A 19190-nucleotide genomic window follows, 5' to 3' on the forward strand; every position below is an offset into this window, starting at 1 on the left:
ATTGTATACGTGTCACGTCATTGATTGTAACCAGTAAAGCCAAACGTTTCTTGCTGTACCAGCCACACTGACAGAGTCTGAAGGCCTTCAGCAAGATGAGGGATGAGCTCTGAGCCTTTCGGAGCTGAGCTACAATCGCAGCGCGCTGGAGCCCGGCGCTGCCGCTTCCCCTTTAAGAGCCCTTTGGCTCACGGCGATGCACTGAAATGCAGGAGGTGGGACAACACGGCACACAAAAATGAAGAAGTGAAGGCAGGAAAAGTTTCTCCAGAGGAAAAATGCAGGGCTTGTCCTTCACTGTGACGTCAGGTCTGTCTTTAATAAAATCCCCAAAGAGCCAAGAGAAAAAGGCAGAGTGCCTAGGCTGGGTTGCCAGTTCAGGATTGCTCTGCATTCCCCAGAGTGGTGTTTTTGTTCAAAACGGCTCTAAATCTGGGTTCAATCAAATGTATTTAATCCCGGCTTCCAGGGATGAGGTGGCTTTTGCCCTGGATTCTAGCAGCAAGCAGCATTTTGCAGGTGAGTTTGGAAACTGCCGGGGAGACCTGCCTTTGCAAACACGCTGGGGTTTAATGCAGGGTGGGCTGGGAGAGCCGAGTGTGCTGTGTGGGAAGGAGGGAACTGGAGAGATCTGGGGAGGTGTGAGAGCAGGGAGGGAAAGGTGAGCTGAGGGAAAGGAAAGGAAAGGAAAGGAAAGGAAAGGAAAGGAAAGGAAAGGAAAGGAAAGGAAAGGAAAGGAAAGGAAAGGAAAGGAAAGGAAAGGAAAGGAAAGGATGGAGAAGTGTCTCAGAGTTGAGCTCTTCTCAGCATCCAGGTGGATCAGCACAGAAAACTGTAGGGTGTTTTTTCTTTGTATTGTTACAATTTGTGCCGTGGAGCAGAAGAAGGATGAGGATTCCCCCCAGCAGCGCGGCTGAGGCGGTCAGGGACCGGTGTGGACGGGACAGGGCAGGTTCCCGACCGGTGCCAGGAGTGCCGGGACCGAGGCAGACCCGGTGCCGGTACCGGGGCGGGGCGAAGCCGTGACGGGACCGGGATCGGCATGGGAACCGGGACCGGGTCCCGGAGGTGCCGCGGCCGCTCCCGCAGGTGGAGCCGCTCCCGCCGCTGCCCCGGGAGCAGGGTTTGATCCCCTCCCGATCTCTTGGAGCCGCTTTCCTCCCGCTCCTCTTTGGAAAAGCCGGTCCGGGGAAGCCGCTCGTTTCCCAAAGGTGCGGAGTTTTGCTTTGCCTTTGCCGGTGCTTGCCGCAGCTCGGGTGGAATTCCCGGGCGGGAGCCAGGGCTGAGAGCAGCCGCGGGCAGCCGAGGGTCCGGCGGGAGGAGCAGCGTCTGTGAGCGATCCCTGTCCCCATCCCCGATCCAGCGCTGCACTCGGGGCTCAGGGAGCCTCGGGGACCCCGGGAATGAGTTCCACTCTATGATCCCATCCCCGGGATGTCAGAGACCTGTGTGCGCTCCCCAGCTCGAGGCGGGGGTTCCCGGAGCCAGACACTGTCAGCGGGGTCCGAGCATCCCTGTGCCCGGAGCGGGGTGGCACCGCCTGCTCTGCTCTGCACGGGGGATTTGGCATCCCCTGTGCGTCAGGGGCTGGCTGGTGTTTTGTGAGATGCAGCGAGACTCTAAACCAGGAGAGCAGCACACCTGGGTGACGGCAGATGGCACAGAGATAAGTCCTGCGTGGATGCTGATAACAGGGCGGCTTCTGTAAAATAAAACACACCGCAAAACCGACGGCAGGCAAACGGCACCTCTTGTGCTCCTGCGGGAAGTTGGTTCTTACCGCAGCTGATTTTTGTTCAGCAGGGAAAAAAAATCAAAGGAGGGAGGTGCCCCCTGCCCCCAAAGCCTGTCACTAGAAGAGATCTCTGCAAGCCTTGAAAATTGTGCAGGGGTTGTCCTGGGTTCTTTTGGTATCAAAGATTTTTGTGAAAAACCTGCTGTGGCATGAAAATCTCTGTGGATGTGTCAATACATGCAGGCACACGCTCTTGCTGAGGGGGTAGGCAAGTGAGTGCAATCCAGATACTCCTAGCAGCATGTTTGGTTTAAAGAGTATCTATAAAGAGTTCAAAACAGTTCTAAAAAAGCCTAAAAAGTCTCCTGGGTCTCAAGAGTTCCAGCTCAGGCTCCCCATTGAACAGAGCAGGTGAAGCTGCTCCTTGGGGCATTCGGGGACGCTGTCACCTCCTGAACACACCCTTGGGGTTGGAACTTAGAAAGCTGTGCTTGGAAACCACTGAGTGGGGATAATTTCTCCCCAGTAATGAACTGGCTTTCTCTGGACTCTCTCCATGCCTGAGCTGGGATGTGATGGGGGTTTGGTAGGCTGAGGAAAGCAGGTTTCTGTTTGTCATATACAAGGGAGTGGGGAAACAGGGATGAAAAAAGTGTACAGCATGGATCAGTGAGAGTGGGTGGGCAAAGCATCTGGGAGGGAGTATTAGCCTATGGAGTATTGAAAGGACTTTTGGGAGCAGAGAATTCTTAAGGATGCTGTATGAAGAAACAAGGAATATTACAATTATTTTGGGATGTTGTGAATATTTAGCTGGCATGGCCACCCTGCTCATGAGATATTTTAGATAAGTCATGAGAGTCATAACAGATGAGTCCTGGTAAAGCTCCAACACTGTCCCAACTCATCATCCATAGTTTTTGTCTTTGCTGGCATCATCACAACAATAATAAAGATCTTTCTAACTCTGCAGAGACATTCCTGGAGTGGTAGCACCGGGCAGGTCACTGTGCACATTGTGCAAAGCCCTGTGGTCTCCCTGGAGGCTTGTCACTCTTCACATACAGGAAGAACTATGGGCAGAAAAAGACTACAAGCAGTCATTCAGTTCTTAAGGAATTTTATCAACAGGGGTTTTTATTAGGGCAAAACTGCACAGGTGATGGGCTTGTGAAGAAAAAAATTACTGAACATAGCTGGAAATTTAGTCATAAGTTTTGAAAAATTTCTTGAAATACTTTGTTGGCTTTTTTTTTAATATATATATAGATATAAGGACAGAGACCATGGGAGCCTAGGTCCCTTCAACCATGCTGAGATTCCTCAGTGCCTGAGTCATTTTTGCAGCAAGGACTTTAAAACTGGATGTGTTGGCTCCTTTCAGTGTTGCACATTGAGGAGTCAGAGCCAGCATCTTCAGTCTCCAGTCCTGATGACTCAGAAATGTGAGACCACTTATTCAGAAAGGACAAAATGTCCTAAACCAGGGTGGTGATTAGAGAAACTATTCTGCACTTTGTAGGAAATTAGTAAAGGAGCTTAGGTAGGAAGAACAGCATTGGAGGTTTCTAAAACATTTGAAGTGGAAGAATGGGTGCTGTGTGGATCTGACAATCTAAAATAAAAAATAATAGAGTGAATCCAAACCTTCAGGCTTCTCAAACAGAGAAAGAAAGCAAAGAAGTTGTTCTTCATCACATCTGCTAGTAGGCAGGTATTGATTTATCTGATGTGTTGGCAGTCATGGTCCACAAACACAAATTTTGGCTTTGATGGGTGGGAAGGAGGAGACAGATGCTCAAAAATGGTTTTATTTGTCACCATCTCATTTGTGGACACATATTTCACTACATAGTAACTGAAAATGACCGAGGCTCAGGGCTGCCTCAGGCTGTGTGTTAAGAACCACAATGTGTTATTTTTCCTTCTTTTATGAGATTTATCTTACAGATATAAAGCCAAGAGTTTAATCTTTAAAATATTTGGATTTGGTAGCAGGAAAAAATTTTAAAATTTCTTTGGGCTCTTCCAGGAAAAGACATATTTTCATCAAACATAAACAAAAAACCAAAACAAAGCAAAGCCAAAACACAAAGAAACAAAAAGTGACACCTTTATTCTTCCCTGCAAGAATTCCATGGCTGTCCAGGGAAGGTGAGCTGAGCTTTACCTGTTAAGTGCTTCTTGACAGAATGCTCCTGGTTTGCACCATGGCTAATGATGCACAGATAATCTCAGGCAGCACAGGTTCAACATTGCTGTGCCTTGTCCTTCTAACCTTCTCACTATTCCCTCTTGCTTGACAACATCTGGTTACCAGAGGTAGACTGGATACACTTCTCTGAAGGGCTCTTATCCTACACTTCCATAAATTGTAGTCAGCAATTAAATTGCTCTGGTTATAGCAGCTGAAGATTCAGCTCTGGAAATTTAACATCTTGAGGCTTGGAGCTGGCAGGCACAGCTCCCATGGGCATGGCTGCATTGTGCACAGGGCCTCCCCAAGGCTGATCTTTCATTTGGCAGACCCCCCTCACACATCCCCTTGCAGAGTGAAATCATTGCTAAGGCAACATCCTGAAGGTAGCACTGAATGTTCTCCACACGGATCAGAGGCCCCCACCCAAGTCTGTTTCTGATGAAGATGCTTCCTAAGTACACACAGAACACACAAACACACACACACACACACAGAGTTTCTGCTGAGAGAAGTAGGACCTGATGCATTTTCTTTCATCATGTCTCCTGTAAGTGTCTGAATTTTCTTTGGCAGTGTGAAACAATATCTTTTCCAGCATCAACCACAACAGAGCTGTGGACAGGGATTGGTTTCCTCACCCTCCTCGCAGCTGTGCCTGTTTATGTCCCCTGGGACAGGTCCTGTCCCCATTCCACACTGCAGCAGTCCTGCCCTCAGGGGAGGCTTCTCCAGGAGAAGGCATTAGTTAAAAGTGATAGCTGTGGATTTTAGCAAAAGTGTGAGATTTATATGATGATTCTGTGTGTCTGTCCTTTCAAGAACTCATGCATGTTTAGTTTCTCCTGCCTTCCCCAGGTGCTATGGTCAAAAATTTCAGAAGTCTTCAATACCCATACGGAACATTTGCTCTTCAGAAGCTCTGGGCTCCCATGTTAGCATGTTAAGAGTTGCTCTAACATTTTGCCAGGGCTCAGCTTACTGAGAACTGCTCCTTTTGGATGTCTCTGTGTCCCAGAGGGGTCTTGAGCATTCCTGTCTGGACAGCCCTGGCTCTCATGCATGAGTGGAATTGAAGCTGTTTGTAAACCCAAGAAATGTATATGAACCTTGGCAGCTGTGGCCTGGCAAAACTGGACACCCACAGCTTCAGCTGAAGATACATTTGGATATTGAACCTGACAGTGTCTCATGGTGTGGGCCAGAAAGCAGGGTGAGATTTTACTCAGCCTTTCAGATTTGTCAGTAGGAGGTTTGGGTAGATATCCTGGATTAATTTATTCCTCCTGCTTCCCCCTTTGCTTTCATATGATATAGATCAAGCATCCTCATTCTTAAGGCCCTTATCTTAAAGGCACAATTTTCCCTTTCTGTTGAGTAGAAACACTGACTGGTAGTTGATAGGCCGAAAGAAATGCTACCCATTTGTTTCCTTTCTGTGTTCAAGTTGGACTGGACTTCCAGCACCCAATTTCCCCATCATTCCCTCCTCACATGTTGTGCCACCCAGGGTTTGCTGCACCCTGAGGTGAGGTCTCTTCAGCTCCCCATTGCTGCAGGAGATCACAGATCTGATTTTTACAGATGTGTTGCAGGGTCAAGGGACTCTGCTGCTTTAGGAGCTCTGTGCAGGTATTCTCCAGTGCTGTCTGAGTTTCCTAGCTATGGATGAGGGTCATGGGTTCTACAGCCTGGTGGTCTCCCAGCTTTGGGATGTACCTCTGCTGGTGCTCTGTTCTTTATTTGCATCCACACTGAAACCTTATGTGTGTTCTGGCATCCTGAGTGGAGCTTCTGGAGTCCTTTTAATCCCTTCTATTTTCTCACAGACTGTTGCTGGGCTTTGTAATCCTTGCATCTGGGCAAGGTGTGGGAAAGCAAAAGGATAAAAGGGCATTTTTACCTCTGTGGATGCTAGCCACTGACTCTGTCCCACAAGCAAATATTCTTGTGGTTGGCGAAGGAAAGGAGAGCCTTTAGGCTGAAATAGCTGTGGAAGAAGATAGCACTTAAGCTGAACTTTGTGGCACAGCTCAAATAATGAATTTCTAATACTTGGGTTGGTAATGCATTCCAGGACTCTGTGGTCATCTCAGTTCCTCTTCTCTTTCTCAGTAGCTCCCATGTTGTTCTTCTGTTTTATTAGTCTGGGTCTGTCATTCCACTTAACCTATAAAGCAAATGAGAGATGAGCAAGTTGGAAAGCCAAGTTTCATGAAATCCAGGATGGTAAGCAATGAGCCCAAAAGGAAACCTGAGAGAGATTTGCAGAAATAATTGTGGGCTCATCTACAGATGGAGGGTTATGAGTCACCTGGACCCTGATGCTGCTGGACACCTGCACAGTTAAACCTTTGCTGTCACACAGCAATTCCAGCACTGCAAAACGACCTTATCCCATGAGCTTGCATTGCAAATTCACAGAATTTCCTTGGAAAAAAGATCTCATGCTTGGTGATGGGAAGGTGCAGCAAGATCTCTTGGTCCAGCATGAAACAAACTCCTACTCATCTCAAAGTAAACTTGCCCTTTCCCTTCCAAACACATTGAAATAATCTCCAGGGAAAGGCTTGGAAGTAGATATGATGGATTTGTTCTATTGTTACATCTCTAACATGCAACTGTGTGGCTTGACCCAGTTAGTATTTACATTAGATTCAGAAATATGTAAATATCATGTGTAGTCAAAGAATTATAGAATGGTTTGGGTTGGACAGGATTTTTAAGGTTCAAACTGTCCAGCCCTGCTGCAATGAGCAGGGGCATCTTCAGCTCAACCAGGCTGCTCAGAGCCCTCCAACCTGACCATCAGTGTTTTCAGAGATGGAGCATCCACCACCTTTCTGGGCAACCAGTGCCAGTGTTCAACCACCCTTCCAGAAATCTTCCTTATGTGTAATCCAAATTGACCCTTCTTTAGTTTAAACCCATTACCCCTTGCACCCTTGCAGTATCTGTATACAAGGAAAAGAGCACAGTAAAGTCAGGAGTAGTAACCAGTTTTGTAATTCTGTACAATGCCTGATAGAAAATTAGCTGTATGCCACCAGGAACAGTGCAGCCCTCACAGGCTTCCCAGCTCTGACCAAAATTGCTCTGAATGACCCACTGACTATCATTATTAAAAATAATGATAATATTTTCATAATAATGATTTTATTTTCATTAGAAGGTAGCAATAATTTGTAGCTGCATGAACTGTTGCACTCTCCCTTTTCTAGGATTTGTAAATGCAACTCACATTTGAATTTCTGAGTGGCTTAAAGGTTTTGATTCTTTCCATGCTCCATCAGTTTTTCACACCATGATCAGGCTTTTCTTTTTATTGTTTTCTTACCAAAGCTTTTTGAGTTATAAGTGATGGCAGGATGGGTAGGGGGTTGGTTTTTTTTCTCTTGCTGACATTTCCTTTTCTCCACACGCATATCCTTGGCCTGTGAAAAGAAGAATCTAGAGTAAGAAATGGAGCTTTGCTGGAACACAGTTTGATGCCTTTTGGGGACAACACTAATCACCCAAAGCAATGACTCTGGTAGACTTGTTTTATCCACGTAGGGACCAGCCTTCCTGGCCCTGGGTGAACAATAATATACCAGGGCTCTGCAGAGAGACTGGGATCTTCCCCAGAAAGGGCCATGACTATCCCATAGCATCTCCTGGCTGTGCTCTACATCCCTGTGCCATCATCACTGCCACACCTGCTTTGTCCTTGGCATTCTCATAGCTGTGGGCACGAGGCCACTCTGTAGCTGAGGTTTTGGGCTTGCAAATCCTCCTTTCTGGTTTTTTCAAGTCCACCAGTAAATTCCTGGCTGTATGTGATGGCCAAGCAGGCCATAGCTCACATTTATGGTCACCACCTTGTATCAGCTGTGAAAAAGGGAACTCTCTATCTGGGCTGATAAGGAGGCAGAGACATTGAAATCCACACTGGATGAATTAAATTCTCCTCTGAATGGATGGCACATGTTCCTGGCTGCCCTCAGGCTACCAATTCCTGGGGTTGAGACTAACAGCTGGGTCATTTTAGCTGTTTAGCAAGGAAGGACCAAACCACAAAAACTGCAGCCAGTGCTAAGAATCTGCAAATTGATTACACGATAAAACTCTTTGGTTACATTTTAATGAGGGAGGGGGAGGGAAGGCTGGAAAAAAATAATAAGGAAAATAGCCAGGTTTCATTAACTACTTTGGCCATTCAGCAGGTGATTTATTGATAAGTACTGCTGGCAATATTTCCTGCAAGATCTTGGACTTACAGGATGGATCATACCCACAGCATCTGTGTGTGGGCTGATAAACACTGAAGTAAGAGAATGAGGGCAAATTCATTTGGCTCCTTTCTGTGAGTTTTATTTCCACATTTGACCCTAGCAGTTAAATATAAAATGACATCCCTGCTATTTAACACTGCAGTTCATTTATGGAGACTGTTCACTATTAATTTTCACTGTTCTAATAGCGTCCCAAGGGCACATTTTTAAAATGACATTTATTCTATGAGGCACAGCAGTCCTGGAGCCTGACAAAGAGGTCATAGGTAGTAGAATTTGGGAGGTTGCTTGACTTATATTTGCAGATTTTGCATCAAAACCTGTGCTGTTGTTGCTCAGTGCACTGGGGTTCCCCACAGGGGTGGTGTGATCCTGCTTATGAGGGCTGGTGAATTCCTTGCCCACCAAAGCTGCCTGGGTGTGGGTGAGCTCCTGGGTTTGTGGAGGAACAATGCATTACATACCCAGTTTCAGGCTCAAATAAGATGTTTCTGCTTTTTAAAGATGATATGCTTAATTTTGTGTGGTTTACATGTGTGTGTATATATAGTACATATATGCACCCCACACTCCCTTTGTATTTTATTTTTTGGTTTGTGTCAGTTTTTCCATACATATCATACAGAGAGTCTGCTTGCAGTTAAGGAGATGTTTGTGCTGTATTATTCACTGTTTCTATACTACAGAAACTATATTAACTATATTAAAATGCTTGCCAGAGTATCATCTGGGAGTCTGCAGCATTTGATCAGAGGAGTAAATGGATCCTACAGCAGCAAAGTTGAGATTCCTTTAAAACCTCTGCATCCTCGATAACTGTAACATTTTATAGAACAATTATTAAATAATTGAATTTGTTTCATTCCCATGTGACTATTTGGCTGTAAAGGACTTGATCAGGGTTTCATTGTTCACCCTCTAACATACAAGGGAAACCTCCTTAGAAAAACTGCCTCTGCAGTGAGAGCTGACTGGATATAAATATCCTGCCTTAACACCTCCTGCCCCCTCCCCATTGCCTTCTCCAATGTGGTTTTTCTGGCACAAAAGGCGTTCGTGGAGCAGCCTCTGCCCGGGGGACGCTCTGCTGGGAGAAGCAGGGCGCTGCTGGGAGCACCATTTGTGCACCAACACTGCCCTCGCGTGTCGGGGCTGTGGGAGACCAAAATGTTGGTAACCACATCGTTAGCAATTCATCTTCATCCTCCCAGAGACAGCTCACTGTCCTCCTCCACGGGTGCGAGCAGCAGCGTTAACTCTTCAAGGGCTGAGGTGTTGCCACTTTCCAGGCTGGCATGGTTTGGGATGGGGAAGTGGCAGCAATACCCTGGCCTGAGCAAAGTTCTGTTTGGTTTTGCTTCGTTTTGTTCTGTGTTGTGACATTCACAGGCTCAGCAGGTCTCTGGATCACAAACAGGAATTTTGTCACCTGCTTGGTTTAGTCTCAGCAGTATCAGAGCTGCCTGCAAGCAAGAGGGAATCGTGTGAAAGACCCATTTCATCACTGCACAGATCCATCAAGCTATAAACTGCTGATCACCACTGATGTGTGGGATTTGAAAGTGTTGGAGAGGTGAAAGAGTTCTGCCCTTTTGCAGGTATCAGGTGCATGTGAGGGTTGAAAGCCAAACACTAAGAAGCTTTGCTGAGCTGACAGCACCTGAGAGGCAGCTCAGTGGAATGATTTCTTTTTTGCATCCAGTAAGAACTCCGTTTATTAGCTGTGGGTAGGAGGAGGGATCATGGTATGGTTGCAGTGTAGGAACAAGAAATCTAACCGCTATTTCTGGCTCTGCCACAGATATCCTGTCTGCCTGTGGGACAGTCACTTCATCTCTGGGGCCCCAGATTAAAACAGGATCATTTAATAATATCACCCTCATGAAAGTTGCTTCTTTCCACGATGAGTAATCCCTCCTAGAAACAGAATGTGACAACCTCTTCTTGCTTTTGCATGTGATGTATGTGCATTCCAAGCCAGAGAGGTGATACTTTTAAGTATATCAGCCTTCATATTTAATTCTTGCATCAGTTTTTTAGATTCATTCTCTGGCATCTCTTTTTACCAAAGCTCTGTATTTCAGTTCTGTTTCCACTGACCTTGGGGTCCAAGGGATTAATTCTCCAGCTCAATTCATCCTTTTTCTATATTTATAATTTCACTCCTTTTCTTTTTTTCTTAGTGTATTTGTGCCAGGAAGTGTTCCCTTTTCCTTACTTGTAGTTTCCACTGTATTTAATTCAAAAGCTATGGTTTTGCCCCCAAAGTCTTGTAAAAGTCAAGGCCTGTCTCTATTTTCTTTCTTCCACATTTGCAATGTGTCAGCTTTTGTTAGAGGTGGTAGGGAAGGTACAACTGCTTTTTGGGGCTTTCTGTTGTGTATTAAAAGAGGATCTGATCTTCAGGCATATCTGGTTTAAGGCTGTAGTGCAAAGCCCAGGCTGGCTCAAGAGCTGGCTCTGACTTCTGAGCCCCCTCGCTCCCACTGCACAAATTTGCTCTTTTTGCAGTTTCTGGGTCAGATCTTCAGCCTGTTCTCCCTGTTCAGGGACTCAGCATCCCCACTTCCTTCTCTTTCATGGCACGTGGGACAAGAAGCTTCCCATAGCCATCACTCTGCTGACTGCTCCTCCAGAGCATTCTCACTGAAAAGAAAAAAATATCCTTTAGAAAAATTGTTTGGATCAGCCCATCTCCCAGGCCTCACATGGGATACTTATCCAGGTGATCTCCCCAAGCTCCCTTTGGCTTTGTCTCCCTGCTGGCTTCTCATCCTTGATGCTGTGCTCAGCTGCTGCTCTGGGCAGCCAAAACATGGCTGAGAGAACCCTGTGATGTTCTCCACTCAGCAGCAGGGACTCTTTGTCTCCCAGGGCCACAGTGTGCGGCTGCCAAGGCAGATGAACCCCAGGTGGTGACCCTGGGGCCTGGGCACCCACAGGCCCAGCTGTGGCATTCACATTCTCTGAAAAAATTCCTTCGCCCTGAAAAAATTCCTTTGCCCAGGATTTTTCTCCTGGGAAGCTGAGAAGCCTCAGAGAAAAGGAAAACAATTGATTTCTCATTTGCTTCTCCTGTGTTGGAATGGAATGTGTTTGGAGATTGTTTACCCACAGGTGATTATTCCATTGGATTCTGGTGTGAGTTGTTTTGACTCATTGGCCAATTGGGGCCAAGTTGTGTCGGGACCCTGGAAAGAGTCATGAGTTTTCATTATTATCTTTTTAGTGTTCAGTATCTTTTCTGTATTCTTTAGTATAGTATAGTATTCTTTAATATAATATAATATCATAAAGTAATAAATTAGCCTTCTGAGAACATGGAGTCAGATGCATCATTCCTGCCTTCATTGGGGCATTCCCTGCAAACTCAATACCCAATGGGCTCCCCTTGACGTGGGCTCCAGGACAGGAGCAAACTCCTGATTCAGAGCTGTCACAATGCACTGGCCCTGGGAGCTGACCACCTTTATAACCAGCTTTATCCAAGCCTTGCATGCCAAACATTCTCAGCCAAGTGCTGCTGATTTTCAGAAAGGGAAAGAATTCTTTTCCCAGCCATGAGCTAGCAGCCAAGAGAAGGAACTTTCCCGTGCCAGGTCTGTGGAAATCCAGACCAACACAGACCAGATGTGGTGAAATTGCCCATGACAAAGTAAGGAAACTTTACAAATCTGAGAGAACATCAAGGTGAAAATTTTGAATCTGAATTCAAGGGTTTTTTTTAAAGAATGTTATCAAGTAGCCAAACTATTAAAAAGAGATTTCCCTTAAACCCGAGATGCAGAGACCATCTCAGAACATCTGTTGATGGGAACTTCCTTGTGAACCCCAGTTCAGTGCTGAGGAAACACTGTTTTGGAACAAAACCATTCTTTTATTCCCTTCTCATGAACATTAAATAAATCTTTCTGAGATATTTGAATAGCAGACATTCTGAATGATCTTAATGTTGTGAGCATACCTGCTGCCTCCTGGCGCTTGCTCTGGATTTTCAGCCTCTGCCTGTGGAAAGCCTTGGTTCTTCTGGGTATTTTTTAAATCTCATAATATTTTGTGATCATCTTATTTCCCTTTGATGCTATTAAAGTGTAAGACAATTTTTGCTTTTGATTTTTGTTGTTGTTTTTTTGGGGAGTTTTTTGGGGTTTTTTTGGGGTTTTTTTGGGGTCAATCTGTGTTGATTATTTGATGCTATTAAGATCTATGGCATGAAATGATACATCACCATTTCCCCTTGAGCTGAGTAATTACCTGAAATAAAACCCCCAAATAAACAGGATTTAGATCTAAATCCCTCTTAATGGTTGAAAAGAAGGCAAAAATGTGGCAGAGTGACTGTGAAACCCAGGCATCCTCTCTCCACAGCCGCTACACAGCAGGCAGTATCTGTTTTCTCTTCTGACCTGGGGGTTTAATGGTTGTGGGCTCTGTGAACATGGGAGGTGAGACTCTGGTCCCTAAAGCCTTAAACTCCCCCCAGCCACCATGTAGTTTGTAGCAGACTTGAAATCATTAATTCTTGACTTGCAAAATGAGTGTATTTGGAAAACTAAAATGTTGTTTCTTCTCATTTTGTGTCAGTCTCTGTAACAGGCTGGCTTGCTTGTGTGTCTGTGGTTTGTTTTTTCTAATAAAAGAGACTGAGTAGGAAGGACACTCCAAGTGCCCTGTAACAAAATTTGCAGGTTTTTTACTCACTTTCTGGTAAAAATGCTAATGCACTTCTTGCCATTTTTGCAGAGTTGTAATGAATTGTATCAGAAATGGGGGGTGGAGGAAGAAAAGTCCTTTTGTATTACAGTTAAAATGCTGAATTCCACTGTTTACTTGGAAAGCTAATGGGAGCTCTGAATAGGGTCAGGAACCTGATCCACACCAATATTCTAACATCTCTTTATTTTTCTCTACTTTGTGTCTGAGTTTCCTATTGAAACCAATGAGAGTTGGACACTCCTCCAGGGTTGGGATTTGGGCTGACGGAATTGAGAAATACAAAATTGAAATCATAACTTCTTAGGGGTATTCAATCATGGAGAGTAGGGGAGAGAGGAGAAAAGTGGCCTGGAGGCCAGGCAAGATGTGGGGATGTATGCTGAGATGGACAGCCATGGAGGTCTGGTCCACAGAACTTCGGCTGCTTCTGGGTCAGCTCGACCCAAGAGCCTGTCAGTCATCCCCGTGTCAGTAAATTCCCATCATGTGAGACTTCCTTGAGGCTTGCATAGGCTTTATGTCTTCATGGTGGGCTGCAAAGAGGATGCTACTGCTGCTAAGTGCTGTGCCAGCACATTGGATCTGACCTCTCCCCTCTCTGTCCTTTGCTGCTACAGAATGTGCACACTTGAGGTCTTTCTTTTTTGTGTTAAATCTCCACTGTTAATCTCCTTGGTAGGTTTGAGAAAGAAAAGAACAAGTTTAAAAATGCACTTCTGACTCCAAATTCCACTTCCCGTTGATACAGCTGTGTTTCCTACTGGATGGCTCTGTAAACACAGAGTTTAACCCTTCACATCTTGCAGTTATGTTGCTCCAGCATCTCCAGTTTCTCTCCTAAAAGGAAATTTCTAACTTCTCTGTCAGAGCATCTTTTTTTTCCCTCCTTCTTCTTTTTGCACATCCTTACACATTACACATCCTACTGTAGCTTAACAGTTCATTCAAAAGGAACAGGATTTCCTCCTGCTGTTGGTGAAAACACTTCTGTCCTTCACAATCCACATTTTGTCATGTTGTTTTGGTGGAGGGGAAACAATTGAATCTTCTAAGTTTAATCCAGAGTAATTGAAATTATTAAATTTCCTGGCAAGAACACCAGCAGAAAACCAATGTACCAGAATTCTGTAAAGAGAATTTTTAGTGCACGAGATGAGAAAGTGTCTAATAGAACTCAGCTTGGGATAAATTACATTCTAGGGGTGTTTCAGCCCTTCATACCAGAACAAAATCATCACCTATCTCTGTTTTCCTTCTGGGTCTGCACACTATTTAATAGATGGCATTGGGGATATTACATCCTATTTAATTGATGGCATTTGTGATACCATACCCATTGGTGAGGACCTGGCTGCACCTGACTCTGCCATCCTGAGTGAAACCTCTCTGCTGCTGGAGCTGCAGGCATATCCGGCCTGAGGAATGTGCTGGCTGCCAGATCATTGTTCCTCTTAAGTGAAGAAAATGGAGAAATCCTTTTTACTAAAGTAGATTTCTTAAAGTTGCTCAGTTGTGGTGTTCCACCATATTTGAGCTCTTCCAGACACATCTGAAAGTCATATTCAGATAAATCATATGCTAAAAGCTGAATAAGGATATTTCTGTGGGTGAGTGGGTAGAAATTTATTCTTCCCAGGTGCAGCCCCAGCAAAGCCCCGAGGTTATAGCCCTTGTAGCAGCTCTGGGTTTCCCACCTCTCCCTGTCCATACTGATATCTTCATAGGGAACTCTTGGGGTCTCCCTCACCTGCATTCATTCCCTTCTTCCTGGCAGCTGCATGTTCCTCCATGGTCTGGGCAACTCACAATCTTCAGAATTTGTTCCTTGTAGCAAGAGAATTGTTACCATTCCTGTTCTGCAGGCACAGAGAGGTTAAAGCTGAGTTCAAACAGCAAAGCCATGCTCTACTCTTCCAATGCAGAGTTTATATTCTCCACCTTTGGCTGCATTAAAATCAGGCATTTTATGCAGAGTTGTCAAGACCCCTGTGAGGTCAATGCAATGATCCCCTCTGCATTTAGCAGACTGGGGCCCAGGGTTTGCACCCAGCAGCTGTGAATGCAGCTCCTTGTCAGTGAACCCGAGGAGAGTTTTGGGTGGGTTTTGACACATTTCTGATACCAGTGCCAAAGATCCCAGTGACCTACTGAGTGTCTCACAAGTGTGGTTACTGCTTATAACCAAACCTGAAGTCTACAGCCCTGCACAGAGCTGGTGACTTGCTCCAGCACATTTTTGGAGCCAAAACACTCATACATTTGACTGCCAGGAGATTTATTTTGCGGACTAGATCAAATTAATTTGTCAGTGCAAATTATCTGACTTTTATTAGCATAAATATGCTTTTAAGGCATTGCTATTTTAGTCATGCTGTTCTGCCTGTCAGTTATCCTTTGCAGTGACTGTGAGAAGTGAACAAGATGCATCCATGTGCAATTAACATGTGCCTTTGTGGTCTACATTAGAAAAGGAACTTCTCTTTTATAGTTTATTTGTAACTGCATGGGCATCTCCAGGTCCCAATCAAAACTGATTTCCTCCATTTCTCCTCCTCTCTCCAGCTCTGTCTCTCCAGCTGAAAGATTTTGGGTTGTTCATCCTGGAAAAGAGAAATCTTCATGGTGGAGTCATTGTAGCCTTCCATTACTTATAAAAGCAGCTTATAAAAAGAGAGACTGAGACTTTTTACATGGTCAGGCAGTGACAGGACAAGGGGGAACAGGTTTAAATCGGAAGAGGACACATTTACATTAAATATTAGGGAGAAATCCTTTACTGTGAGGGTGGTAAAGCACAGACACGGTTGCCCAGGGAAGTTTTGGACAGACTGTCTCTGGAAGAGTTCAAGGCCAGGCTGGACGGGGCTCTGAGCAACCTTCTCTACTGGATTCTTGCCTTTTCTGGGGGAAATCTGGTCAGAGATCCTCTTGGATGTGTGTAAGAAATGAATAGCTTCTACATTCACAGAGAAGAAAAATGTTTATTTTATACCTTTAATGGGATAGATTGACCCTCAAATGACTGTGTGCTCCAAAACCTTTCCCTCCTGATGGGCCTTGTCTTGAAAGCAGATTTTCTTTTCCTTTCTTTAAGAAAAAGTGGAGGTTGGTTTGCTTGTGGTTGGGCTTGTAGCTTACATGAAGTTAATGACAGCACTAAGAAAATTTATAATATGTAAAAACAATTTGTGTTTTGACATGTCTTATTAGCTGCTCTCTTGGAAATGCAGTGCTGATGTTGATTTCTAGCATGATCCTCAGATAGGTTAAAGTCTGTCATGAAGAACTCATCTGTCCCAGATTGGTGCCAGCTTTAGGGGGTAATTTTCACTCTAGATGGCATTCAGTCTGTGGGCTTCTGATGTCCTTTTGCACATCTCCTAATTCAGGTACTGTACAGCATTTCACATCTGACCGCCCCTGAGACTGAGTTGAGCAGCTGGGTAATGTCACTTGATCTGTTTTCCTAGATTTCAAAGAAAGAGGATGCTTCTTTCTGACATTGTCCGTTTTGGTAGACTACAAACTACCTGTGCAGGCCTGACACTTGTAACAGATCATAAAAAACTGAGCACAGGGTTGTCCTGGATCTGGTACATCTGGGGATGAGTACATTGAGTATCTGAAATTTAGAGTCTCTTCCTTTCTGCTTACAAAACCTGTACTCCAATCTACTTCAGTGTCTCAACTACCATCTAGAAAAGTTAACAAATTACAGATTTTTTTTAGTTTTCTTTTCCATCCTCATGGCTTTAGGCCTAATGCTCTTTGATATCATCATTGGGAAGGTTTGTTGTGTACATGTTTTGGCACATAATGTCTCTGCTCCACATGTTGAGCTAGTAAATTTCTTCCGATAGGCTGGGCTTGTTCCAGGGATTTAGGCAGATAAGTTCAGCAAAGCTTGGGAAAAGCAGGCCTCCAGCTAATCACTGTGCTCCTGCTAAATGATCTCACCATAAAATTGGCAAGGTTGTTTGTGCTGATCTCAGTTTAGCTTCTAATATGAGCTTAGAGCAATTCATCATTTCTCTAGCTTATGGACCACCCCGTGTCTGGCTTGCTGCCTACCTGCTGTGCCTGGGCTCAGACTCCCTTCCAACCATGGTCTTCTGTACGTTTGATCTCATGCAATGCTTGCAGCTACGTTTATACTGAATTTGCTGGTTTTATTTAAAAGTCTTAAGTCTATTTTTGCATGTGTGTGTGTTGTTGTTTTGTAAATTTTTGCTTTTCAAGTCAGATGAAAAAATGCTCAGAAGACCTGTGTTAGCATTCTGCCGCTTGCTCTTTTTAGGCATCACTGCTGCAAAGGATTTCAGATTTCCTTTGGAGAACCTTTTCTGCACATTCTAAAGCACAATGACAAAATACATAATTAAATCTGTCAGGGGGATTTTAAGAGGCAGCTGTTTGACATTGGTACCCTGTGATATGGCTAAAAGCTTGATACCAGCTTTAGGAAGTAAACAGATTAGGAAGATAATGTCTCCCTAGGGAATTCTCTACTTCAGTTCCTCCAGGATATGGTTTAAAGCAGCATCTGCTCTGTGCTGTGTGTTGTTTTATACTTTCCTTCACATCCCTGAACTGAATATTGTTTAGATGTGTGTCTGAGTGAATCATTTCACACTGTAATATAGAGAAATGTCATGGGAATTCTGTCTGGGATTTTGAAAGAGGCAGAAGGCACTTTACATGGTGTCCCACCCTTCTAAGAAAGGGAAGCACACAAGATTCGTGGGGGTTCATGTTGACAAACAATGACAAAAGTCCATGAAAATTGACAAAGTTTTATTGGTAAATTGCTCACTTTGCATGGAAATTGGCGTAAGTCAGACCCTGTTCTCCTAGTGTAAGCACACAGCAGTGGGGTTTGGGTAAAGGTATAGGGTGATAGAGAAAAGAGAGAGAGAGGTGGATTGGATTAAAGGGGAGAGAGAGGAGGAAGAGTGACATCACCAGTCCTGGTGATCCATCTGATAGGGTGTCCACATTCCTGGGGGTCACACACACCAGGGCTTCATGGGGGTACTATTTTATTGATAAATCTTCCCTGCCCTGGAAATAAGTTTCTAATTTTCTATGGAAATTATTTAGCATGCACAGACAATCTGTTCTTTTTGACTTTTCTGGAAATGGGTTGGAGGGTTTTGGGGGCATTTAATGGTCTTGATTCCCTCTGAGCCTATTCCTCATCCTGCCCTTGTTCTGTACTGCATTGTGTTAATCTCTAGGAGCCAGAGCGAGGACATTTATCCCAGAAGTGTACTCCCTCTACCTGCCCATGATCCCTTCTCCAGCCATGTGCTGTTCTTCCTCACAGTGTGTTATTACCAACACCTTTGGTTGGCTCCACAGCTGTTTGGCTGTTGGTGTTTGAGACATCCACATTAGCCCCTAATCTTCTGTGATTCCATGACTTACATGACAGTGAGGGCAGAAAACATAACCCTTGGAAGTAGCACAGGCCATTGTGCTCTTTCTGTGTTGCTGTCAGTGATCAGATGCCCTCAGAGGGTGATGAGGGGGAAATTAGAAGGTGTTCAGTTCCCCTTTTCCTCTTTGTGACAACCTGGGCACTCCAGCTACCTCATGTTCATGGTTTGTGCCTCACCCTGCCTTAACCATGTCAATGACCTTAACTCACAGGGAGGTTTTGTGGTTTGTCTTCTGTGTGAGTCTCTCTTTCCTCTGCACCCTCAGTGTGATGACAACACTCATTCACTTCCCAGATGTCTTAGCACTGCCATGGTCCTGTTTCCAGGGATTTCCAGATGCCTGCTGCTTGTTCAGAACATCAGTCAGACCTCTCGCTGTCTGGATGCATCTTCAAGTCATGTTTCCCTTCTTTCATTTAACTGCTGTTCCATTTGATCTTTGGAATTTGATCTGTTTTTTTTCTCAGAGAAATTCATGGTGGGAGATATCAGCTGAATTTTTCACAATACAGATGTGAAAGTATCACAAGCTGAGCTGAGCTGTGGTGGAGACCATAGTGCAAGTCTTGTCCTTGCAAGCACAACACAGCAATCACGTGGATGGGGTTTGTCATTGCTGGCACTTGGAATTGCACTCGTGCCATTATTCTTTCCCCCTGCTTGGTGTTAGATAAAATCTGATTATACTCCTCTCCTACTCTTTGTTTCCCAGCTTTCCTGATTTGGTTTTCTAGAAAGAGCCACAGGCTGTAGTTAAAGCCTGTCTGGTGGATTATTTGGATTCCATGATTCTGTGAAGAGAATCTTTCCTCACAGAATTATGGCCA

The 19190-nt window shown here is 44.7% G+C and overlaps 1 protein-coding gene across 2 annotated transcripts in view; it reads left to right on the plus strand.

The window, feature by feature from the left end:
- The first annotated feature begins 247 nt into the window (after positions 1 to 247).
- The window catches only part of CCN4 (cellular communication network factor 4), a 34609-nt gene continuing 15666 nt past the window's right edge, over positions 248 to 19190 (plus strand). Inside the window, exon 1 of one of the 2 annotated variants that reach the window (XM_030971562.1) lies at positions 248 to 309. Coding sequence is in view for 1 of the 2 variants with exons in the window: in XM_030971561.1 (XP_030827421.1) it covers positions 472 to 519 (48 nt within the window). In the remaining variant the exon portion in view is untranslated. Of the gene's footprint in view, positions 310 to 362; positions 520 to 19190 lie in introns of those variants that run through there. The other variant, XM_030971561.1, reaches the window with a different exon arrangement.

Source organism: Camarhynchus parvulus, chromosome 2, assembly GCF_901933205.1.
Source record: "Camarhynchus parvulus chromosome 2, STF_HiC, whole genome shotgun sequence".
In the NCBI taxonomy this organism is placed as follows: Eukaryota; Metazoa; Chordata; class Aves; order Passeriformes; family Thraupidae; genus Camarhynchus; species Camarhynchus parvulus.